This window comes from Lathyrus oleraceus, chromosome 3 (assembly GCF_024323335.1).
Source record: "Lathyrus oleraceus cultivar Zhongwan6 chromosome 3, CAAS_Psat_ZW6_1.0, whole genome shotgun sequence".
Taxonomy (NCBI): Eukaryota; Viridiplantae; Streptophyta; class Magnoliopsida; order Fabales; family Fabaceae; genus Lathyrus; species Lathyrus oleraceus.
In genome coordinates this window covers 9,393,934-9,420,944 of record NC_066581.1, presented here as the reverse complement: position 1 = coordinate 9,420,944, position 27,011 = coordinate 9,393,934, and the positions used below count along the sequence as shown (strand labels likewise).

The 27,011-nt window shown below is 33.5% G+C and overlaps 4 protein-coding genes across 6 annotated transcripts in view; 3 read left to right on the top strand and 1 right to left on the bottom strand.

The window, feature by feature from the left end:
- The window catches only part of LOC127128812 (eukaryotic translation initiation factor 4 gamma-like), a 39,118-nt gene extending 33,475 nt beyond the window's left edge, over window positions 1-5,643 (top strand). Inside the window, exon 3 of the mRNA XM_051058180.1 lies at window positions 5,465-5,643. Coding sequence (XP_050914137.1) covers window positions 5,465-5,643 — 179 coding nt within the window. The remainder of the gene's footprint in view (window positions 1-5,464) is intronic.
- Window positions 5,644-14,341: 8,698 nt separating this feature from the next.
- Window positions 14,342-15,120, top strand: LOC127132096 (ethylene-responsive transcription factor ERF023). The gene has a single exon (XM_051060970.1). The coding sequence runs from the start codon at window positions 14,419-14,421 to the stop codon at window positions 14,950-14,952; it is 534 nt and encodes a 177-aa protein (XP_050916927.1). The 5' UTR covers window positions 14,342-14,418; the 3' UTR covers window positions 14,953-15,120.
- A 5,426-nt stretch (window positions 15,121-20,546) lies between these two features.
- Window positions 20,547-21,697, top strand: LOC127132095 (uncharacterized protein At4g00950). Of its 3 annotated transcripts, none has more exons than XM_051060968.1 (2): window positions 20,547-21,324; window positions 21,408-21,697. In XM_051060968.1, exons 1-2 carry the CDS (start codon window positions 20,767-20,769, stop codon window positions 21,432-21,434), a joined length of 585 nt encoding a protein of 194 aa, XP_050916925.1. In that variant the 5' UTR covers window positions 20,547-20,766; the 3' UTR covers window positions 21,435-21,697. The 3 variants fall into 3 exon arrangements, with proteins under 3 accessions (XP_050916925.1, XP_050916926.1, XP_050916924.1); XM_051060969.1 differs by having other exon boundaries at window positions 21,395-21,531; XM_051060967.1 differs by having other exon boundaries at window positions 20,552-21,324; window positions 21,421-21,697.
- Window positions 21,698-22,596: 899 nt separating this feature from the next.
- On the bottom strand, window positions 22,597-24,836 carry LOC127132094 (uncharacterized). The gene is made up of 3 exons (XM_051060966.1): window positions 24,523-24,836; window positions 23,324-23,406; window positions 22,597-22,946 (listed from the first exon to the last, which is right to left on the bottom strand). The coding sequence occupies exons 1-3, from the start codon at window positions 24,599-24,601 to the stop codon at window positions 22,917-22,919; spliced, it is 192 nt and encodes a 63-aa protein (XP_050916923.1). The 5' UTR covers window positions 24,602-24,836; the 3' UTR covers window positions 22,597-22,916.
- Between the last annotated feature and the right edge of the window lie 2,175 nt (window positions 24,837-27,011).

Here is a 27,011-nt window from a genome sequence, read left to right as displayed (position 1 = left end):
ATTAATTAAACCAATTGAATATTACAAGATATCGCTAAGGACTTGATTACTTCCAATGCAAGTCAATTACAAGATAAGAAAAGTCTCTTTAAGCAAAGTGATTTAAAAAAAACTTTATATAGATGTTCATTCAAGACATAATTGAACTTATGATCAACCAATAAGATTGATGCATTGCAGACCTAAGCTTACATAGTAAATCCTAATAAGCATGGTCTAACCTAAATGACATACAAACGATGCAATAATGCATTAACACAATAACAATATTTATGAATGTTGGAAAATTAAGGAGGTAAGGGAAGAGAGAAAAGATAAATAGAGATGTATAGTGGTTTGACGTTCGTCCTCGCTTTGCCTACTTCACTCTTCAATGATGTTAAAAAAAACATTGGGAAATAATCACAATCTTTCACTATTGTGATACGTTTAATACAAGTGTTTTGATTACAACAAAATATCACACGATAATTCTCTCTATTGATGCAAACACTCAAACTGCTAATAAAAACAAGATCCCCAAAGATCTAAGTCCAATAACTTTGTTATCCACAATAACATGCTCCAAGTATTCATGTGAGACAATCCACCTGATTCCACCAATTTTTTGTCTGAGCGATTGTCATTAGCTAAGTGTTGATTGGACAACTCCCAACATTGTTTGCCGCCAGTCTTTCCACAATCTCACCAAAGTTTGACAACTTCCAACTCCGTCTTACGAAAAATCTATATTAGACTTCTCCAAAGTCTTCCATGGAGTATAATGAAACTCTCTTCTTGATAGATACCAATAAGTTCCAAACGTCATTCAAGAAATGATACATGCACCTGTTAAAAACAACAAACTTCATCCAAAAAAATTAGATACCCTATTGTACCACTAGTCACCCTCAAATACTCAATCTTTAGAGATGAAGATCCACAACAATGGAATATGACTAAGGATGAAGATGATGAACAATGTTAAAGGAATCTCATAAATACTCTAAGTTATGAGGTGTTAGTCAAGGAATTAGATTTAGGTGACTGAAGAACACACACAAAGTTCTCTCAAATGACTGGATAAATGAGTCTTGATCTTGATGGATATCATGAGCTTGATCAACCATGAATCATTACAAGACTTATCAACTCACTCTCTCTAACTTCCCTCACAATGTCCATGATTTGAGTCATGCATAACACTTGATTTGAATAAAATGGGTTTTCACCATGATCTAAGAGTTCTAACTTGTGATTCAAGCCACACGTGATGAAATGACCAAAAGCAAATTACTAGACTAAAAAAGGAACACTATCATGGATCAAAACTTTAATTGTATTTATTAGACGTTGTTGTAATCTTTCAAGATTAGTGGATTAAGTCCTTTTTGAGGGAGAAATCACCTTGGTAGGGTGGACTAGAGTAGCTTTGAATTTCAAGCGAACCAGGATAACTTCTATGTTGTTTATCCTTAAATTGTATGTGTAGAAACTCCAAAAGTTTTTATTGTCTGCAAAAAAAATTCAAACCTCCATTTCTTGTTTTTCTCTACCTTGAATTGGTATCCGAGCTTTGGCTCTATTATTGATTCTCAAATCAAACACTTAACATTATAGAGAGATCCAGCGTGAGAAAAACATCATGACTACCACCAATGAAAGAGATAGCTACAATGCCAAACCTCCAGTCTTCGATGATGAATGGGTGTGATGAAGATTTCTGTGAAAGAGGTTTTTAGTGAGATGAGAGTATTTGAAATGAAATGGAGAATGAGAAATGAAATGAAAATCTGAAGAAATTCAAAATTAGCGTGATTTTGGGTTTATAATTCGAATTAAGTAGTAACTGTGATTTGAATCATAAGTTTTTTATTTTAGTAAAAAAGAAGTTTGATTTGAATCAAGTGAAAATCCTGACTAGAATCAAATTGAACATCCCCAAAATGTCACAATTTCCAGACTTGTGATTTGAATCAAGTTAAAAGGATGACTCGAATTAAGTAGTAAATTTTCAAAAAATTTCAAAGAAAATTTTAATATATGAAAAAATTATTTTGATGAAATGAAAAAACTTTAATGATGATATTAATGATAAATAGCTTAAATTTGAATGTCAACATGACTTTTTAATGATTTAAATAAATGGTGATGCATGAGTAGATGAATGATGCACATGTAAATATCATGAAAGTACAAAATAAAATTTAATCAATACATTGAATGATTGATTGATTAAGGCATGAGAGGCACAAGCATATCACATACACATAGACATACCAATACACATTTAAAACAAATAACACATCTAGTACTTAAAAATAAATAAAAAAGGATTGGAGTGATCATACCAATTTAGACGATCTAGGTTTAACTTGTTGCATATGAAAATGATTAGTAATTAACAACAAGAATATCATAAGCTAAAATACGATCAAGAATACACTAATTGGATACAACTCATTTTGCACGTCTGAAGAATACTATCAGACTCTCCTTCATAAGGCCTTAGATGAACTTGAACGGTGATTGTTACAACTATCATTGATTGACACATCTTGTCAATCCCGAATAACGGATTCAACTCTTTGATGATTATTATCACTTAAAGGAACACATTTCTACCCTTGAATATTTTGTAATTATTGAGACTTCAAAGAACATTCCAATAGTTACAAGTTTCCTTCATCTTCTTTTTACGATAACCTTGGAAGAATAGATCAGTAGAAAAGGCTTTTGGTTGCTTTCTTTTATCTCTCAAAAACTTCAAGCATGTTGTCAATATGGATGCATGTCCATCTTTAAGTAGGATCAATCAGAAACAAACTTTAAGACATAGTGTCAGGTTTCCAGATACATTACACATACCTCAAAGTATTGTCAGTTCAATCCTGCATGAATCAAAACTTATAGAATATCTTAAATATAATTAATGTTAGATGAATACACTAGTAAGGTTTTACTTTAAGTTAATATATGTAATGCATGCAATGAATGATCAGACATTAGGAAATCAATGTAACATTTTTAGAATTTATTGAACTGCATAAGCTTCCAACCTAATAGGAAAAAAAAACGTCTAGGATCAAAGGAACCATATCCTCAACTTTTGGAGTCACAAGACTTTGATCAAAAGCCTTGCTCTGATACTAATTATTGGGTGAGAATATGGGCCCAAAGAGGTATAGAAGGGGGTTGAATAGACATATCCCCATAAATACAATTTCAAAAACATTTTAGGTCTCATAAACAAAATCAGAGATTTTAATAAATGCGGAAGCATAACATAACACTAAGAGAGTTTGAAAGCATCCCATTGAATTAAACCAATTGAAATATTAAAAGATATGACTAAGGGTTTGATTACTTCCAATGCAAGTTAATTAAAAGATAACCAAAGTTGCTTTAAACAAAGCGATTTAAGAACACTTTACATAGATTTTCATTCAAGACATAATTGAACTCATGATTATCCAATAAGATTGATGCATCATAGACATAAACTTACACATTAAATAGCAATAAGCATGGTCTAACCTAAATGACATACAAACGATGCAATAATGCATTAACGCAATAGTAATATTAATGAATATTGGAAAATTAAGGAGGTAAGATAATAAAGAAAATGTACACAGAGATATATAGTGGTTCGTCGTTCATCCTCGCTTTACCTACTCCACTCTTTAATGGTGTTAAAGAAAAATTGGGAAATAATCACAACTTTCCATTATTTTGATACGTTTGATACAAGTTTTTTTATTACAACAAATTATCACACGAAAATTTCCTCTCTTGATGCAAACACTTAAACTGCTAATAAAAATAAGATCCCCAATGATCTTGATCTAATAACATTGTTATCCACAATAACCTCCTCTAATTATTCGTGTGTGGCAATCCACGTGATCCCACTGATTTCTGTTTTGAGTGATGGCTATTACTTAAGCATTAATTTGACAACTCCTAACTTTTTCTACGACCAGTCTTTCCACAATCTCACCAAAGTTATACAACTTCCAACTCTTCCTTACGAATAATTTGTACTAGAATTCAGAAAAGTATTCCATGGAGTATAATAAGGCTCTCTTCTTAATATATACCAATAAGTTCCAAACTGCATTCAAGAAATATTACCTTCACCTATTACAAACATCAAACTTTACACACACAAATTAAATACCCTAATGTAGCACTAGTCTCCCTCAAACACTCAATATTTATAGATGAAGGTCCACAACAATGGAATATGACTAAGGATGAAGATGATGAACATTTCTAAAGGAATATCACAAACACTCTAATTCATAAGGTGTTAGTCAAAAAAGTAATGTAGGTGATTAAAGAACACACACTCATGGTTCTCTCAAATTTCTGGATAAATGGGTCTTGGATCTTGATGGATATGATGAGCTTGATCAACCATGAGTCATTACAAGATTGATCAACTCAATCTCTCTAACTTTCCTAAAAAAGTAACCAATTTTACAAGAACAAAGTGTAACAAAAAGAAGTGAATCTGACATAGGTTAACACTAAAGAAGTTGTTCTACAAAACAAGAGAAAGATCGAAGGTGCTAGGAATAGACACATTATAGAAGAAAAGACAAATTGACATTTTGCCTCAATGTATTTCACCCACATAATTTCCACACTTCTTTGGATCAAGGAAACAACTATATAAATCTAAGGTGGAAATTATATTTGTGAAGTTATGATTCGAGTCAAGAAGAAATCATGATTTGAGTCACAAGGTGTTGTGATTCGAGTCACATTTTATTTATGATTCGAGTCAAATTGAGAAGAGCTCAATCCTATATTTCTTTAGAGTTCTTATTCAGTCATGATTATATCATGTTTCGAGTCACACTAGGTTATGATGTGAGTCAAGTTTATTTTATGATTTGAGTCAAATCATCCAGGGGAAATTCTAATTTTCACAATGTCCATGATTTGAGTCATGCGTAACACTCGATTCAAATTAAATGAATTTTCACCTTGATCTAAGAGTTCCAACTTGTGATTCAAGATACGCCTAATGAAATGACAAAAAGCAATTTTCTAGGCTAAAAAAGGAACACTATCATGGATCAAAACTCTAATTTTATTGAGAAATGAAGGGTCTTAATGGTATAATACTAAACAGTTGAAACGAACATAATACAACTCAATTGTGAATGATATAAAAACACATGAATATTTGAATAACAAGCAAATTACAAATAAGCGAATAAAAATATCATATACACTCAAATTGACAAAATTAGAAAAACAAAGAAACAATACCATATGATAACATGATTGTACTTTTACTATAGTTTCATAGCGGAACATTGGTGTCGTATGCAGAAATCGACTTTTGACTCCTACAATTTTCCACGATCAAACCTCTCTTGTTTCAATCGAAATTCCTCCTTTAGAAATCCATATCTCTTTATATCCTAGTACAAATCTCTATTTTATTATGATTTCCCTCAAATTTCAGAATCTTCTCCTTTAGATTCTCCATCAAACTCGTCGACAATGTCAGCTTCCAAAGATACAATTTACGCCTTCCAACAGCAAGTTGCTACCGCCACTGAGTTTGCCAAGTATCCTTCACCTCCTCTTCAAGGAACAAACGATCAATTCCAGGTTACTTCTCCATCCATTCCTCCACCATAAGATCTTGTCCAGACTAGGAAAATAAAATAGGATTTCAACATCCTTATTTCCTTAGATTTGCAACACAGTTTCATCACGGCGAGTCGTTGTTTAGACCTCAATCACTGCCTGAAATTCCTAGGCAAGAATTGATTCTTAGCCTTCATCTTCTGCAGGATAATTTGGAACTTTGGGGAGCCAATGACATGTTGAATAGTGTCAATCACATGGTGCGGTAGCAAAACTCTCAAGCCATAGAGGAGAGATTATGTCAGGTTAAATAAAGATTCACCATGCTAATATGAAGAACAACATTGTACAAGAGTCGATTTCACACCGGAACCAAATTGTTATCCCTAAACCAATAAGAGATATGAAATAAATCCAGAAGTCTACAAACTGTCTCTGATATCACGGACAAAAAACTGTTTCCCTAATATTGAAGGGGGAAGAGGTAGCCATGCTCCTCGTGAAGTTCTTCGTCCTCAGAGGATGGAGAGATATGAGGAATATGTTTGTGTCCAAAAGCGGAAGAAAGGTCCCATATGCGCTCACATCATGGATAAAAAAGATCCTAAAACCATTGGAAAAATTGTTGAATCTCCAAAGTTATGATGGGAACGAGGATGAAAATTTTGATCATGTAGAGGATTGTGTAGACTACTATCATGTAGATGGGGTCGTGAAATACAAGTTATTTGCACTAACCCTAACTGAATCAGTTGTGACATGGTACAAATCCATTCAATAAGGAAGTATAGACTCTTGGGTTTACATGTGCAAAGCTTTCATCACCCACTTCACTGCTAGGAAGAGGAAACTGACAATCATGGTCATGCTTAGCAGAATCACGCAAGGTAAGAAATAGAGTGCAAAAAGGCTAGGATGAAAGCCTAAAGTGTTGGATCTTTGAAAGGGAACTGAGGTTGGACTTTTCATTTCGATAAAAATTAGAGTGCATAAAGGACCATAACCTGAAGGACTTGTTGAGTAGAGTCCAAACCTACATCAACTACAAAGAAAAACTCTTACCCATCGGGGTAAACCGGGGACCGAAAATTGCAAGACGCGTCCGACCATCAGAGAAAGACGTCGGGTGGTCGAAGGAAGAAAATAAGCATGAACCATGTTCTAGGTTTAATGTTTACACTCCCTTGAACACTTCATGTGAGTAAATCTTAAAGGAATGCATGAGCATAGAGCTTAGAGAATCCAGGATAAGGAACTTGTACCAAGTTAGGGAGTCCGCACTAACAGATAAACCCAAATAATGTTGTTTCTATAAGAGTTACAACCACAACACAAACGATTACATCCAACTGAAGGATGAAATTGAAGGGATGATTAAGAATTTCGGTTGGGAGAGTACACCAATGACGAAAATATGGGCTGAGAAGACTCTTCAAAGATTAAAAAAAAGCCCCAAAGAAGACTGTTGAAGTCATAACTGAGGGCAAAGGCAAGGATATAAGCATCGGGGGAGAAGAAGGGCACAAATGGATGCACCAATACATTACTTCCATCATATGAGGCACCTCTGGGCCAGTAAGTCGTCCAAAAGTATAGAGAAAAGGAAATTTTATGAGTTGATGGTCGTTAGTAAGAAGGACGGAAACACTTCAACTAAGATCCCAGAAAGGCAAAGCCTTGGATTTCGGGACAACAAGAAGATACGAGAGATCTCAAACAAAGTTATTCCTTTGGTCATAACGACCATAATCTCAAACTTCGACGTTTCTAGATTACTTATTAATTGTGGCACCTCCTATGACATCATGTACTCATATCTCTACAAGAAGATGGGCTGAAAAATGGGAAATGACGACCTTATTAAGGGTCTGAACTATACGCTTTAGATGGAACCGTAACCCGTCCTTTAGGATACATCAAGTTGATGGTCACCTTAGAAGAAGGAATGGATATCAGGACTATTAACTCCTGATTTTTGGTAGTTTCATGCATAAATGTCTACAACCACATCCTAGGTCGGCCCTTAGAACTAACTTTCTACGTTATGGCTTCCCCGGTCCACCTCAAGCTAAAGTACCACAACATTCATGACAAACGGATGATGATAAGCACCAACCTTTCTAGAGAAAAAAAGGATCTACAAGGCTTTACAACAGGGCCAGAAAGAAGGTGAATACATACCATGGAGATCAATGTGGCCTCCTTGGTTGAGCAGTTGAAAGATATTGTTATCCATCCTCCTAGAGGTAACTCATATTCTCTCAGCCAGACAAGTAGAAGTGGCTTATTCGAACGAATTCAAAAACAACTACCTTGTCTCCTAACAACCAGTGGCATAACAACTTGGTTATTTTAAAGTTTTCTTTTTTAAAAATCAACTACAAGTTACTATAATGTATCATGAATGTTTAATTAAAGAAAGAAGAAACTTCCACTAAATTATCATTTTCCTTTGTGATTATGAAAGGGAATGATGAATATGGGGGTACAACTAAAGTGATCGAAGCCCCATCAGAAAGACTTAAGGGTGTTGTCATAAATTCGACATGTGTATGACTAAAGAAATTAAAACCCAACGACACCAATGCACACACACAAAGAAAGCAAGCCACAAAGTAGCAAACAACCAACTCACTCCCTCTTGGTAACTAGCCACTCTAGAAGTTGTGGTGGTTCTACCATACGTCAACCTCAAACTAAGTTTTCACCTAGGAAGTGGGAAGGGGTACTGGCCAATGACCATATACAATCTCTAGAAATTTCCAATAAACTTCGGGCACAAACTCAGAGTAAACAATGTGTCCTAGATAAATGAACTTGTGACAAAAAATAACACCACAAATCAGGTAAAATACAAGTAAGTAATAAAGTAGAGTATATATATTACAAAACAAAAACAACAAATGTTCACTCACTTCGGGTACAAACACTCTAGTCCAAAAAAGGTCGTCCTCAACCTTATTTTGACTTTCCTGACACTCTTTTAGATACTTCTATAGATCCTTTATCCTTTTACGGGAAGGATCTAAGGATCAATTTTCTTCTTCTAAAATGGCCTCCAATTTGGACAAAAATTCCTAGGCGGAAACCAAAGCCTTATTTTTCTTAATTACTTCCTGAGAAATAAGCTCAAAAAGAATAGAAGAAAGGTTGCTAGATAACTGCTCAAAACACTGCACAAGAAGGAATAAAACACAGATGGAAGACGGAAGAAGGACTCGGCAGGATGTCGCATCTTGGGCCTACGTAGTTTGTCATGGACAAACATCAAAGTTAACGTAGTTCGGGGACAGGGAAAATATGCTCACTAGGATATCGCATCCTATGCATACATATCTTCTCTAACCAGAGAAGAATCAGAGCACTCGTAGCTCGGCTAACACACGCCAAAGAAAACACAAACAGGAAACCAACTACCAATCGTTGGACTTACGTCAGACTCCGAACAAACAAACACACACAGGAAACCGACAGCCAATCGCTGGACTTACGTCAGACTCCGAACAAACAACCACACACAGGAAACCGACGGCCAATCGCTGGACTTACGTCAAACTCCACACAAGCAAACACACACAGGAAACCGACTGCCAATCGCTGGACTTACGTCAAACTCCACACAAACGAGAGGGTTGAAAAAGGAAAAGGGCGCCCGGAGAGATCAGCTCGTCTCCTGCCTACGTACCTCATCTGGTATGAGGATCAGGGCGACGTAGTTCCCCTTAACAGGGAAAGAACTTATATCCTAACCAGAGACTAGGGAGATAACAAGCTACTAGGGAGACTACGACTCGAACCTAGAAGTTGTCATGCATACGATCCCTATGTTGAGGTCTCTAATCCTAACTCCCACATGAAGCAAGCTAGCCTAAACATCAAGTAAGCAAACACAAGCACAAGGGAGCAAGCACACACACTATATGCAAACAAATGGCTCATACAAGGCTAGGCTTTAGTCAAGGGGTCAAATCAACCTCGACAAACAAGCCAACTGGAAAGGGGTGTGGTTAGCTCTTAACCCTAACATTGAGCGTTACGGTGAAGCAGATGAAATGGGAATGAGGGTATGACCTCATAGCTCTTATCCTTGGCCTGGGAGAGCTTGAAACAATGAAAGTGTGGGAGTCCAGAATGCGGGACTCTATTCCACAATGACTGACACAACAAGATTTTGGGTTTTTATTCAAAGTGCATTAACACATGGTGTGAGCAAGATGAAAGACACAACTGAATAGCAGGGGATGGATTGCACATCCCTTTTATCTGCCAATGCCTCTTCACTTAGGAGGTCTTTGAATGTACAAGGCACAAAGATAAACAAGCACAAACATTGCCTCTTAAGGAGGGCTTCAGACAGGTGCCTGCCAAAGTAACATGATAGGTCTTCCAGACTACATGAAGATCAAGGAAGTTACCTAAGTGGTATGCCAACCACAAGCAAAGCAAAGCAACTCAAACAATGAGTTAAAGCGGCTAAAGTACCTGTGTAAACAACCAAATAATCAGTATAGTGCTCAGACAAACAGACAACAGTTAATAGATCTTAACAGACAGACAATCCCAATATGTACAACAAGCCATAAGGCAAACACTCAAGTGAATTATCATCAAAGCCTACAAAACAACCAAATGTTAGCACACAATAGCCAATAACCAAGCTCAAAGGATGGAGCAACATCAATCATGGAGATGAATGCTTGAACCTGAAATTCAAAGCTCAAATGTGAGTCCAAACCCCTAGGGCAAAGCCTAGGGTCAAAAGTGGGGAAAAAATTCAAAACAGAAGCTAATACTCATCACAAAGCAACTTTAATCAATCATGAACATGTCCTAAAAAGACCAAATCAAAATCATTAAGCATGTTCATTTCATGTGCAAGAGAAGGCAAAGGCAAATCCAAAGCTCACAAATGATCATCATGAATGAAAATCCCATATCAAAATAGAAATGACTCAAACAATCCTAGAAAAAATCATGAGCATACAATATGTCCAATAGAATCAACATACCAAAAATCATAAACAAAGAAGCTCATTTGATATGGAAATGAAAATGCATAAGCAAGACATCCAATTGTGTGACACAAATTGTCACACCTAAAGTACATGTGTCCCAAACAGTGAAGATAATAGCAAAAAATGCCAAATAAAATCACACAAGTCCATCAACATGTTAACAATCATCATGCAAAATTTCATGGCATTTGGATCAATATTGAACATTTTATGATAGAAAGAATGAAGCAAGGTCCAAATGTACACATGTTCAAAGAATGCAACACAATTCAAAATCCAGCCATGCACAATTTCAGAAATTTACATCATAAAATAGAAGACATGTCAAGGATCAAGTAGCAAAAAACCAGGAATTATTTGGAGCATTTTTCAATTAGTTATGATTTTTTGAAGTAGCATGGAAAAAATGAAATAAAAATTGAAGTAATCATGAAAAATACAAAAATGAATTGAAGAAATTCCAAACGCGTCCCAAAACGACGCCGTTTTGGATAAGTGGAATTAAAATGAAAAAGAAACAGAAACACGCCAGGCTGGGATCGAAGAGGGATACGCGGATCAAACAGCATTTGCAGACTGTTCTTCATCCAAGAACTCTAGCGCATCACTCATGGTGGCGCACGGTGGAAACCACCGTCTTCTTCATGAAGACGGTGGTGAACAGTGTCACATGATAAAAAAAAATCCAGTTTTCGAAAGCAATTACACCAAAATGAAGCTCATGCAACAAGGAACACGAATCCACTATCCATTCACTCTAATTCATCATAACAAGTTCAAATCGAGCAAAATAAGTTTGATGAACCAAACTTCAATCGAGCATATCTCATGCTATAGTGCATCATTTCACACGAAATTCATATCAGATTGTTCAGCATTTAATGTTCTACAAGATTATGCATACAAAACAGTGAATTAAGAAGCTCGAAAATATGACCTCTTGAAGATCAACTTCTGGAAACGCGCGAATCAAGGCTTGGCAAGCTTCAAATCTACTCCAGAACACTTGCTATGATGTTTGATGAAGAAATTGAGACTTGAAACTGCTTCAATCTTGCTTAAATCTGAATTGCCATTGTTATGTTCTTGAGCTCCACATGCACGATTCTGGCTCAAATTCCTCAAACAGAAGCTGAATTCACACTCAATCACTCACTGATCATGATTCTTCAATAAAATCAAGGTGCTATGTTGAAGAATTTTGAATTGTGATTAGGAGAAAATTTTGGAGGGAGAGAGAATTTTGAGATCTAGATCTAGAATCCTCCTCCATTCTGTTATGATTATGAATATATATGAAGTCCTAATCCACTCTTAATCCAAATTAACCATGATTAGTTGAAATTAAGTGCAAATAAGGTGTATGGCACAAAAATGAAAATTGCATGGTGCATGAAGCATGCACACGTGAACAGTGCTACATGGCTGATCATTTTCACTTAAAAACTCCCAATTAACACAATGGCAATGGTGAAAAACTCCCATGATGTACCAATTTCAAATTTATGATTTTCCCTCCAAAATCTTCATGAATAAGCAAATGATCATATGTTCAAATTTCATGCAATGTGATGAATGATTTGGAAAGTTCATGTCATGAGAAGAATTTGGCAAAAAGGAGCACTCAATTTGGAGTTATGAGTCAAAAGTTATGTCCTCTTGAAGTTCCATGCACACTTGGCAATGATTGGATCATATCTCCTCAACCATTCATCAGATGCTCATGATCTTGGACTTTTTGGAAATAGGAGAGAAAGATATTCAACTTTCATGTTGGACAAAATTTCATTTGAAGCTTCTTTGATGTTGGAAAGTTGAGTTGAAGTTGGTCCAAAAACTTGCCATTTTTGGAAACTTGAAATTACAGGTCATTTTCCATTTTTGGAAACTTTTGATCTGGCTTCAAATCCTTCAAGGTAGACACTTGTAATGATTAATAAACCTCTTTGGGACATGAATGAAGTATCTCAAACCATTTCTCCACCTCCTAGCCCTCAGTTGACTTGCAGTTGACTTTTGTGGGCCCTAGATGACCTGAAACTGCACTGTGGACTTTGAGCCTCTAACACTTGGTCAAGTTGCTTCAAAATGAACCTTGATTCACATAAGCTCTCTAGAACAACCATAGGGGCTTTTTTCTCATGGAAATGCCTTGCCTTTTGCACAGATGAATCCTCTTGATACCAGTCTTGACTGATGAGATGCAATGTACTATGCAATGTTAATGTAATGTTAATGTGATGTCAATGACCTGAAAAATGAAATGAATGCATGAATGGAGGGTGCAAATTTGAGGTGCTACAATGTGGAAAAGAAAGTCTCAAAGTATTTTGAAAATCATGAAAATTTGAGATTGTGTGTGCCTGACAAAAATCATGTACATATCATGACTCGAATAAAATTGAACAAGGGTGAATAAATTTTTTTCAACATTTGTGACTCGAATCACATTTTTAACTTGATTCAAATCAGGCATCTTTGTGACTCAAATCAGACAACTTGTACTTATCTTTAAGGCATATGGCATTCCACCCGACCTTGGCTTGTGTTGCAAAACGGTTCATAATAGATAATACACGAGGGACTTAGTTGATTTTAATGATGCTTTTAAATATTTCTTATTGACTGCACATAGCCTCCTCGATTTTCTTGTTGAACTCACATTGACTTCAGACTCTTCTTACACGACCTCTGTCCTTAGTTTCACACTTCTCTTACACGACGTTTGATCACTCAAGGTCGTATTACAAGTTTTCAACTTTCGCTTTCTCTTGGTTGATACTTTCTTAATGCACTTTGAACAACTTCTAGTGCTTGCATATCCTCTCCGATCTATCGTGGTTGTGAACGGAAAACAAGAACAACCATTCGTTCCCATTGAAGGTGCAAATGTTATGATATTAGAATTTGGTTCGCAATGATGAAAATGGATCGTTGGATGATAATGATGATGATAATTAGCAAGACTTCACAACGTAGGCTCTGGTGGAAGGGGACATTTCACTTCATAGAACTTGATGAAAGAGGATCGTTTCCCATCATATGCCACAGTGGAAAGGAGACTTATAAACACTATGATGCATAAATCTGCGATAAAAGTTAGTGTGAGATTTTTAAGTTAGAATATTATGTACATAAATCTAAAAGTTATTGTGAGATTTTTAAGTTAAAATATTATGTACATAAATCTAAGACCTTTATTAGAATTTTACAGCGAGGTACTAGGGTATTCAAATACCTATATCCTTTTGCTTTCTAGCGATGTTTCGGAGGACATGCATTAAAGGATCTTTCAAGTTCTTTTTATCAGACAATTTACATGGGCCTTAGTTAACCTTGATTAAATGTTTCTCTAAGATATGTTCATCTCATGGATTACTCAACGTATTAGGACCTAAGTGACTCAATTTTCTACCTATTGAACTTTGTTTCAAACCTGTCGATCTCTTAAATGCCAAAATTACTTATTGTACTAGGACATGAATAACCATGTTCCTCATAGATTCATACTTAGTCCATATTCAAATAAAAAAAAATTAAGGATGAAAAGTTAATACTTAAATAAATAATACAAAATTTATATTTTATTAAAATAAATAAATAAATAACACATTAATAGAAATAATAGTTATCATGAATATCGAATATCATTCCACACAAAAAACTTGTTAAATACATGGGAGGGCATTTCCGTAATAACATATTGCCGTTCATTTAACGTCTTGTTAAAAAAACTTAATAATTGTTATAAATAAATGTTGCGACACACTGAGAGAGAGAGTCAAAACGGCTTCAAGTGTAGAAACTGAGAATGGACGAAAATAAACCAACACCGTCCATTGAAAATGACGTAACCACCGCTGACAGCCGGAGAGTTGGAACCCGCCACCCTGTCTACCGCGGTGTCCGGAAACGGCGATGGGGAAGATGGGTATCCGAGATTCGGGAACCCAAGAAGAAATCTCGTATATGGCTTGGATCATTCCCGGTACCGGAGATGGCCGCAAAAGCGTACGACGTCGCAGTATATTGCCTCAAAGGCCGAAAAGCGCAACTCAATTTTCCCAACGAGGTGGAAAACCTACCACTTCCGGCCACTTCTACGGCAAGAGACATTCAAGCGGCGGCGGCCAAGGCGGCGAGTATGATGAAATCTTCACTTGACGAGAAGAGTTGCATTGTGTCAGATGGAGATAGCGGCGGAGATGATTTTTGGGGTGAGATTGAGTTACCGGAGCTGATGGAAAATGAGTGTTGCTGGAATTCTCCGAGTGACATGACGGTGTGGACGGAGGTTGAGGTTTTGGCGCAGCAACCTTTGATGTCGTGTTCTTTTAATAACTAATGCTACTTGGTATGGTTGGTATGTCTCTTGCATGTCATTGTAATTTGTATGTTTTCTATATGCAATAATTTCATGGTATCATTAGTACTTATATTTTTATTAATCAAGTCAAGAGATTGGAGTATTACTTTAAAAAATATATATATTTCATCTGAATTTAAATTTGAAGGAGTGTATGAATGAGTTTTCAATATTTATTTGCATTATTTTAAAAAAAAAAATGTTATCTTCTCATCTTATGCTAAATATCTTGAGTATTTTTAATATATTAAATTTTGAGTTTGATCTATTTTTTTCATAGCTGTGAGTATAATGAAGAGATTAATTAAAAGGGTAGAGATGTATGTGCAATGCAAAGACACCTATAGAAGGATTTTATGATATGTTATGGTTTGTAATTTTTTTTTTACGAAAAAGTGACAAGAAATTGACCTTTTACTCACAAATTTTAATGATAATTTGTTTTTAACTGAATAGAGTAGTGGTGGATATATACGTCTAATAATTAGTTAGGGCCATTTAGAGTTTGGAAAAATGAGGTTAACTAGGTAGGGTGTTTAATTTCTTTTTACACTGAGTTCAATCAACGTCTAGAACGCATTATTCGTGTATGAGTGGGATTTTCCTCAATATCTCAGATCATAATATTAATGGGGAATGAAAGGGACTTTTGTTTGTGTCTTGGGGACTGCATTATAATTGGCAAAAGATTATCAATCATGTGCTTCGTCAAGTTAGAAAAATTAAATAAATATACTCTTCCGTAAATTTGTTTTTTTTTATACATTTATGCATTTAACTTATATATTAATTGTTAAATGTATTAAAACAATTAAATTTGCTTATATAGTGACAGAAGAATAGAGCTGTTAAAATGACTATCAGATTTTAAATGAGTCTAAACGAATTTTTTTTAAAGAAAAAATAAAATAAAAACCTATAATATTTGTTATAAATGAAATAAAAAATATTATTTTTTAAAAAAATATTATTTTTTATAAATATTATAATTTGTTTTAAGATACAACAGATATCTAAATTATATAATATAAAATAATACTCGAATATTTAATATAAGAGAAACTAATAGAATACAAGAAAAAATATTATTAATGTATAAATTGAGATGAGAAAAATCAATATGTTATTTTAGAATCATAAAATATATGTATTAATATAATTTTTTTTAAGTCTATAATTATGCGAGTCACAACCCATACGAGTTATCTTTAATGAGTCGCAGATTTTTTAGAGTTAGATTAAAAAAATCCTTAAAATATGAGAAAATTTCTTAATACATCCTATATATTTTTTAAATACCACGTAAAAATTCAAAAATATTTACAATTTTCGAAGATACATCTCCGAACGGATACATTTCATTTACTTTTTAGTCACACTCCAATTTTATAAATAAATTTATTACGAAAATAACCTTCAAAAAAATTTCAAAAATTTATTTCCGGAACCTAAATTCTGCTGCACAATTATCCTTTGTTATCTACAATATGCTTCACCCTCTGTGACTCGACCAGCACTGATTTTTTGTAGTAGTATTATTCGACACTGTACTCATATAGATAAGTTTAATGAAAGATAGATAAAATATGTAACTCTAAAACTGCAAATAATAATTGAAACTGTAAAATTGGATTCTGAGAAGTGACCCATGATTGTCATGAAGAACAAAGAAGAGGAATTATGCATAGTTTGACCGAAGAAGTGAATTGTAAGGTGAAAGGATTATATTCTTTTTGTAATAAGCCTCAGTTTTCTCATATTCCCTTCAATCTCCACACAAACTTCATCATTGTTTTATCATCCAAAACATCACCCCTCAAAATCTGACACTTGTTTTACTGTTTGCATTTTTCTGTTTATTAGGTTTTGGAAATATATTTTTGAAAAAAATTTGAAAATATATTTCCTAAATAAATTTATTTTTGTGATTGAAAAATAAAATTTGTGTATTGAGTGGCTATCTTTAGAAACTGGAGAATTTTTAGATTTTTCCAAATATTTAAAAAATATATAAGATATATTATTAAATCCTCAAATATGAATTTTTGGAGTAATTTATTTTAACCGTTCTATAAGATAGAATATTGATAGCTCAGAAATGACAAACATAATTAATTTTTTTATATATATAATTTTGAATGAAAGATAGTCAAATTGAAAACACTTGAATATGGTAAGCAGATTTTTCACAATTTTTATTCTGTCTTACTGCTTATCTTTTAGTAAAAGAAAAATATCAATGTATTTAATATTATTTGAAGAAGTTATTAAGAAACTAATAGTCTAAGAGACAACATTTAAAATTTATTCTTTGGCATAATCATTTCAAGTTCGATAATAAATTTGACATATTTAGTTGATGATAGTAAAATAATTTTATTTTCTAACGCGGATTTTCGTGTGTTTAACATATTTTTGAATAGTTAAAGAAATCAAAGATATGTTAGAAGCAATAAAATCAAGAAGATAAGCTAATTCTTGAGATCACTATGCTAGCAACATCAATTTCTCTAACCAAAGACACAAATCCATAATTCATTTTAAAGAAAAATTGGCTAAAAGCAATTCGTTTCATTTTAAAGAAAAATTGGCTAAAAGCAATCCGTTTAATGGAAGGAATGAAGCTTCACTTCATCAGATCGAAGACCACTTTTGGCAAAGTTATTTCCTCTTAACGGAAGAATGAGAGTCAATCCTTCTAATGATCTTTAACTCATTTGATCATCATTTAAGTCTCACAAAGAATTACGTTGGATTATGTGGTCAATACTACAAAAGTCAACTCATATGGTTGATATACTTAGATTTGGCATCGTCTAAAGACCAGAGTTGACTTCATCTAATAGACATTATCTCGAAGAGAAAAATTGACATCATCTAATAAACATTGTTTCGAAGAGAAAAGTTGACATCATCTTGAAGACATGTTCTCTTTCTTTCATCTCTGAATTTTCCATCGTTTTATTTTCTTTACGCTATATTTTTTCTCTCTACTTCTTCTTCATTCTTTTTTTTAATCTATTTTGCTGCTTAATTTCTTTTTAAATAATAAAATTAACTTAAATATTTATTTAATTCAAAGTTTTTTATAATTGGACTTCGCTTTTTAACCAATACAACTCGTGTTCTTTTTTAAGAAGAGAAGATTTTGAAGAGCTCGTGAAAGAAGATGTAGTAATTATGTGTTTGTTGACTCATAATTATCAAACCAATTGAGTATATGGAGTGATGTGTCATATACTCAAGTGCAAAAGGAACAACATAAGTCGACTATCATATGGTAATTTAGTCACCAAGATTTTAATCAATGCTAGAATAAATATGAAAGGCTATTTTTCAAATCCATCATCTTTCATTCAGTTTTGGATCAAAATATCTAAGTAAGATCAAGATCCTATTTACTAATGGAGATTTAGAGTATGAAACAACTGATATGGAATAAATGATATCGAGGCTCCTTAAGATATGACTTTTAAAGTGATGATTTTGACCATCCTCTTGGAGAGAAATCCTTAGTCATTCAAAAGGTATCCAAGGAAGTTCCCTTTCTTAAGAAGTTTGTGATGGGAAAATAAAAATTAAGGTTCGGTGATGATACTGATATGGGAGTAGTCGTCTTGCTCCTTATTTTTATTTTCTACTTTAATTGTGTTTACTTTCTTGCAATTTTTGGCTCTATTGTATATGAACCTTTTTCGATCAACTTAAATTAAGTTACTATTTCCCTTAAATGATTATTTGTGATCTATGTGTTTGCGCTTTTATCTTATTTTTTATTTTTGCACGTTTTTTGATAATGTCAAACGGGAAAAAGTATGTTCTTATAGGGGTAGGGTATAATCTCTCTATTTGTGAGGGTTTTACCCATCTATTTTCTATTTTTACCACCTCCTTGAAATATCCATTGTCATTATCAAAAAAAAGGAAAGAATGTGAATCTATGTGCTTGCAGGCACAATTGTCTTCAATTTTGATATGTGCAGATCATTCTAAGATCCCCCTTCGAGTTTGCTTCTAACAGCATTTTCCGCAAACATCTTGATGACACACTAGCAGAATATGAGAGTCATCTGGTATTAGAGTAGTGTCGGAGTATGTCACCCACAATCAAATGGTCTTATGTGGACGATTACATGACTTGATTCTATAGTGTGTCACACCTTGTCATGACACCAAACGCTTCTAGACGTCCACCTAGGCTTGCTCACAAGGAGATCCCAGAGAATGAGTAGATCAGGGATGACCATGTCATTGTTGTATTGTTGATCTGTCAAAATATTATGTGGATTACGTATGAGGGCGTAGAGTCTAGACTGTTTGAGAGAGGTGGAGGTGATGTGGTTGTCCTCGCACGTGCCATACTTACCAAGCCACATGATGCCTTGAGTTACCGACGGCAGAGGAGGAATCATGGGTTAGGATTAGGCATACGCAGTAGGTTATGTTTTTTTTTTGTATTTTGGGATATTTTAGTTTTATTTTCATACTTTGAGAACAATGTTTGTAATATTACGAGATGTTTTTTTAATTAATGCATTACTTTGTTCTATGATGTTTGTGTTTGTTAATGTTTGAATTAAATTATGACAATGTTAGTCAGATTAAAATGATTTTTGATTCAAAAAATACAAGCTTAAGACTATGTTTCAGTCCAATATGTATGCAGCTAAGATTTCGGAGATGGATATCCGAAATAAGGTTGTTTAAATATCTTAAAATACACTTTCGAATATGCATCTCCAAATACACCTCATAAAAGTTTCACATATGCATCTCCGGACAAATATTTTGTAAAATGAGGTGGTTGCTTGATTTTCTGAGGATAAGGTGATTAAAGGTACACCCAGAGATGCATTTCTAAAATATCTGAAGACAATTTTGGATTTTTATGTGTGAGACAAACCATAAGGGTGGAAAAAGAAATTTCCAACATATTATTAGCTACGGACCTAAAATTTTAAGCCGTCTTACATTAAAGTGCAAACAAAATGTTAGTATACCCAACAGACCAAGCCTATTTGTGGCCTTTAAAAAGGATTACGGTCAACTTACACTCAACGTTAAGTATGTGCTCGGTTTCAAGCGATCGGTTTCAAGTGATGATAGTTTTAGTAAATTAGATGAAAGTTGATTTACGATATTTGTTGACATCTCAATGATCTCATCATAGTAGGCCATAGCAATTGTTGTTCATACTATAAGCTTTGGATGCCAAGTTGATATGGAAAACACCGAAGCTTGCTGAGGGCAAAGTCTATAATGGCAGGGTAAGAAATAATCACATATGTCACTCAAGAGAAATGGTACTTTGACATCAATATTTGATGTTATATACCCTGTCCTTCTATCTATACTCATAGTATGCCGACAAAATAGTGCAGAGTTTTTGTCTTTTTGTAAAATGGACTACTAGATAGTGGTCCAATTGAGTGGCTTCTTTTTGTAACTTTTGAAATCATGGAAAATGTTATTGGTCCCTAAAGTTTTGGCACGAGACAAATATGCTAGTTTTTGTTCTTGTTATTATTATTATTATAATTTGAAGGGTGTCATGATGCAAATAATGGAATTGATAATGCCATTTTGCACCTTATAAAACAAAACAGAAAGTAACATACCATACGTATTTTTGTATTTTCACCTAATCAATCATATGTCCGCACTTTCATCTTTTGCAAAACCCATTTCAGTTACATGAATCATACTCATTTTCACTCACCAAATCATTATTTTCTCTCTTCCTTACACAAAATTCTTTGTTTCTTTTGAGTGTGTATTGTGTGTCTGTGTGTGATGGGTTCTGAGGGAAATCAACAGAGCAACATACCAAGGCTCCCTTTGTTCTCTACTCCACCAGCAATGCATATGAAGTCGTCTCCAGAGAGATCAGGGACGGTGACTCCACCGCTGCAAACCTCGGGTTCGGTACCGTTCCGATGGGAGCAAGAACCTGGAAAACCAAAGCTATGCAATGCAATTGTCACCTACATCAATCCATCTGACAAGAGTTTAGAGCTTCCTCCAAGGTTGTTAGTAGTACCTTCGCCCACGCTATTGCAGCAGGGTCCTTATGTAACCAGCAATAGATTCCGGTCACCGTCTTTTAGAACAGAAGACAACACCAATTGCTATGGTTCTTCTGGTACTAAGAGTATTCTTCTCAAAGGAGACAGTGGTTGGTTCGGTTCATGGAGAAAAAATGTCAAAAGAGATCAGGTCATTGGAGGTAGTCATGTCTTTCCATCTTCTTCTACTGGCAATGCAGACACTGCTGTCACTCACAACAACAAGATGATGAAACGTTCTGGGAGCTCTTCCAGCTTCTCTCATCGTGGAAAGGCTCGTGTTTGGGTAAGATTCAACTTTTTCTTCATTTAATGTTTCAACTTTAAACTTCTGTGTGTTATCATTTAGAATGCAGATTGTGTATTAAGTTTGCATTTGCAGACAAGCATCCGTGACGGGATGAAGCAGGTGGTTACACTTCAATGGAGGAACAAAAAGCCGAAGAAGAAGAAAGATGGAAGTAGCCTTAAGCATTGAGATTTTGTTGGTGGGTTAAAATCAACTATATTACAGTAGAAGACACAGCACAACCAGCTTATTCTGTTGCATCACTACTGTGGAAAAAAAAGTGTGTGTGGGGTTAGTTCATATTGTTTTCTAGTGGAATGGTGATGAGTTGTACAAGATTTTTAAAATTATAATCATGTCTCTTTTCTCATTTCATTCTCCTTTTCCATTCCTTTTGCTTTTAGTCTTTGTCTTTAATAGAACAAAATAACAAGTGAAATTTCAACCATTTTTTATTTTTCAGCATACTACATAGTGAAAATGATAGTTACGAACAGACTTTTTTTTTCAAGCAGCTGTAATAAACCGTTTAATTAGCTACAGTTCTCAAATACTTCTAATAACAGACAACTAAATTAGGGATTAAATTACGTTTTGACAAACTAAATTCAAAATATAACAACATACTAGATGTTTTTTTATTCAACGTGAAATATGCTTATCTCAAAATACAAGATATACTTGGTTTTAATTTTTATAAATAAATAAAAAATCATTTGCAAGGATGATTAAAACATAAATTTGAAAAATAAACAAGCATTATAATAAGTTATGACAACATACTATTATAAGATCGTTTCTTAGATTGGTTACTCTTAAAAATAATTGAAAATATAATTTCAACATTTTAAGTATTTTATACTAACAATTATATAATTACTATTAGATGAAACTTTTTAGGAAAAAATTAAGGTTATATATTGTATCCAACCAATTAAATTAACAAACTACTTTTTTTTATTCTAAAATTTAATAACACGATGTAGTTAGCCTTGTCATATATTATTATTAATAATATATGCTCATTCATGCACTAACTACATATAAGCCCGTTTGCACCACTTACGAACTTCACTTTTTAGTGCTAGTATTCTATTTTAGTACTGAATAGACACATCAGCAATTGTTTACTCAATTCTGATTTTGTATGAGATTCATAAAAAAAGTACTTGGGTCACTCTCCAAACATGAAGGTGAAAATGAGACAGGAAAAGGAGAAGATCAAAAGCCTAGTGAAAGCATGGTAATGACAAGTACAATCAAGACATATTATGTTCTCAATATTAAATGGCAACTTGATTTATAAACAACATTCAAGTATTCAAGTCAGCTTAACAAAACTCCTTTATATTGTCACTAGAGGAACAAAATCAATAAGGCAACAGAATAAACTTTGACATTCAACCAAACATTTAATCTAAATATGAAATGAAGTCTCTGGATGAATCTGGAACTGATAGATTGTAACAAATTGATGCTCAATCAAATGTTTTGTAACTAGGTACTTTTATTACTCACAGAATGAGAAGGAAAAAAAAGTTCAAGCAGAGAAGCTGGCAATTATCCACTTGTATCTCAAGTAAATCAGCTTATTTTTTACCTGACATACCTTTAACCACCTGCAATAAGGCAGAACACACCAATATCAGGAAAGGACACCATAAATGTAAATGATTGCCTCTTTTGGGGGTGGGGATTAAGGACTAGGGAGCACATCTAAAACCGGTTCAAGAGAAAATGTTCCTGCAACTAATGGTGGGTTTGCATCTATTACAAGTAACTCATAAGGAAGAGAACTGGATAAGCTCTCTTTCGTAACAATGATAAAAAAAATCAGAAGATGGCAATATAGACCTTTGGATTTGAAGATTACATTACAGTTAAGGGAGTGAAAATAATGTTACCCCACATAATGACATTAAATATTTAACTTCTTTCTACATATTATTCCGTTTCAAAACAATACTGCAAAGTTAAAGCCAAAAGAAACACTCACATCACTCAAAGCAGGTTGAGGAGGTTGCTCGGTTGTTTGATATGAGTCCAGAATAGGCCTTACAACAGCAGGAAGAAAAAGGCCTGCAGAAAATTTTTCATAGCAAGTACAAAGCATGTCAACAGAAAACAACTATATCCAACTAGAAACATGTTTAACATACAATAAATCTAATTTTTAGCCGAATCGTGAACTCTCCATGCTGTTACTTATAGCCCTATTTTAGACAAGATTTCAATGAGTAGGGTTCCTCTCCCATTTCTCAAAAGAAATGGAGAGTTTCATTACTATAGTTTTATTTAAATATAGGCACACATTTCTAAATTATGTGACATAGCTTTTAGGTGACTTTATACACAATTATAGTAAACAAAGCTCTCCATTTCATTGGACTGGATCCTCTCCAGTGAACAGAGGGTCCAATGGAATCTAGTTCATTGAAAAATAAAACGTGGGGAATATACAATAACAACCAAGCTTTATCCCACTAAGTGCAGTCGGCCACATGTATCAATTTTTGCCATTATATTATGTTCTATCCAAGACCATGCTTCTATCCAAATCGTTAATCTCGAGATCTTTCTTAATAACTTCTCTTATAGTCATTTTAGATCTTCTTCTTCCTTTAGTTGTTTGACTTCTCTCTCCAAGCCACATAATCTATGGGTCTTCTCTCTACCTGCCTATGTTAGTTTTGCTATGTATAGCCAATCTCAATCGTGTTAGGTCGTCGACATTGAGTCTCTATGACAAAATGTGGGGATTATAAATATTAAAATTAAGATTGAAGGGTTTGGATTCATCCCTCATTCCATTTGAGAAATCGGGGATCTCAGCCCATAATCAATTAACATCTTGAATTTGCTCCTATCCATAATGCAACATTACAAATAAAAGCATAGGCTATCCAGGCAATTAGGTGTACAAACTTAAGGCCGGAGCAAAAAGGGTGTTTTCATCCGTTTAATCAGAATGATATTTTCCAAACAAGATCTAGAATGTTCGAAAAATCAAAACTACAGATTTCTATCATTTTTGGCGCATCGAATTGCAGCGTTTCATTCCAGTAATCGGAAAACCCCAAGTGTGTATATGGGGAGGTAAATAAATCAACACGTAACCCTAATTTTAGCCGTAAAGGAGTATTATATATGAAATATTGAGAAGAGGAAGGTTAAGATTAGGGTTTGGAGAGATACCAAAGCCGGCGATGAGACATGAAGCAGCGACAACTGGTTCTTGAACAACGAACATCTTGAGCTTCTCCATCACAGGCATTTTGATTTTCGATTTCGATTTCGATTTCGATTTCTCACTTCCAACTCCTTCTCTTCAATTTCGTATCTTCCACTCGCTTCACTTTTCTTCTCTGTTTTTTTTCTTTTCCTTTTTTCCTTTTCCCTTATGAAATTTGGGCCAAGACGGACTTAAGGTGGGCCAATCAAGCCCGCTAAATTATAGGGTTTGTACACCTTATGGAGTGCTAATTCACCATGACGATGAGTCATAAATATTTTTAAATTTTGGAATTGCGGAAACATTAATATTACATACTCAACCCTTTTATAAATTAGTCATCTTATGTTATTCAAAAATACTTTAGGAGATGCATCTTCATATTCATATTATGATGAATTTGAAAATGCATTTCTTTATTCACTCTAATTTCAAAAATCAATGAATATATATATATATATATATATATATATATATATATATATATATATATATGTCGCATCCACTTCAATAACAGCATTTGTTTCGAAAATGTAACAACCTAATATTTTGGTTAAATTATTTTTTTTCTAACTTTTATTATTTATTTATTAAATTATTTTGTATAAGGAATTTAAATGAAACTGTAGTACCCTTAATACTTCTAATTTTAATTTATTATAATTTAAGGTGTGACCAGTTTATTTGGGATATTTAATCTCTTAGCTCTTAAAAAGAATTACATTCTATCTATTTAATTTTCAATCAATTTAATGTAATTATAATAGTTAAATATTATTGATATAATTATTTAAATTATGATTTATTCTTGTATTTTAATAGTTATTATTTTTATGATATATTTTATACCATATAATCTAGAGGATAAATATTATTTTACTAATATAGTAATAGATTAAATGTTTATTTTTGATAACCTATATATAATGGATTAAGATTCTAACCCTTATATTTTATAATGAGTAAAAAAAACTTCTTTTTAATTAAGATATGAATTATTTTATTATTCAAGTTATTTATTCTTATTAAATAACGCGTTATTATCTTGTGTTTTTTATTCGAGTAGTCACTATAATTTATTTATATTATGATTAAAAAGAATAATAATAATAATTAGGAAAATATTCTTCTTATTAATTGATTTAATGATTAGTAGAATAATAATGGCAAAAACATAAATTATATCTATTTATTTTATTTTAAGATGAATTTATTTAACAAGGCTAGTAGAGATAGTCTAAACAATTATTTGAATTGTTTATAGTTTTAATTCTTTATAGTTTTATTATTTTTCTTTTGACTATATTATTTTCTAGAAAATAATTAGTTGATCCTTTAAATTAATTATGAAATCTAAATTGTTGTTAGAATACTCCTTAATGGACTTAAGTGTTAGGCCCAATTGAACTTGACACATTCTTCTTAGCCTGGACCCGAGTGAGAGAGGAGACGAAACATTTTTATTAGGTCTTCTTTTTCACAAACACGTTATCAACTTCTCTCTCATTCAAAACCCTATATGCCACTAGTCACCTTTTCCTTCTTCGAACAATGCAATTTCAAACTGATTAATAATATATTTGTACTAATTATCCTTCAACCACTCTATCGAGCCAATCAAGTCTCGTTTCCAAAATCCGCCGTCAAAACTCCCTTTGTTCTGACTCCGACTGTCGTACTTCAAATGGAAGGAAAATGACTGAATTTGTGTGTCTCACTCATCATGAGGTCTTCCTTCGAAACCAAATAGTTAAACGATGATATTGTTCAGGATTGACTTTTTGGCTAACTGGCTAAAAAATTAAAAACAAACAACTTTTCTTTATCATATCAATATGCACAAGTAATCAAACAGTTTTAAACAGAGTTAGATCAAATTCTAGAGACTAACAGACATGAGTGAATTCACAAAAGAAAAAAATGGATTTTTGAATATTATCCATTATTAAGCTCAAAATCTCACAAAGGTTAATGATCTACCACAAATGATGAACAATTTAGATTTTAGTTCTACTTATCATACTAAGAATGCACAACAAATTGATCACATCACACTATAAATCTTTAATCAATATAAAAGAGAAATTACTCACACAACACGTGCAACCCAAAAATCAATGAAGAGGCATGTAATATTTTATTTTATTTAGAAAACAAATAAAAATAATGCAAACTAAATGAAAGAAAACAAAGTAAATGGTCATCTCTCTCATACTTAAGACACACGGTATTCTTAATGAAAGAACATAAATATAAAATAAGAGTAAGAGAAAAGAGAAAATAACACATACGAGCAGTCAAGGTGGATAGATGATCGCATAAGCAGTCTTTTCCAATGAGATCTCTTCTACAATTTCTTCTTCTAATGTGGGGCTCTCATGAAATAGTTTGTGGCCGTATCCATTGACTTTGAATTTTTTATTAGTGTTTTCACTTTTTTATTCTAAAATCA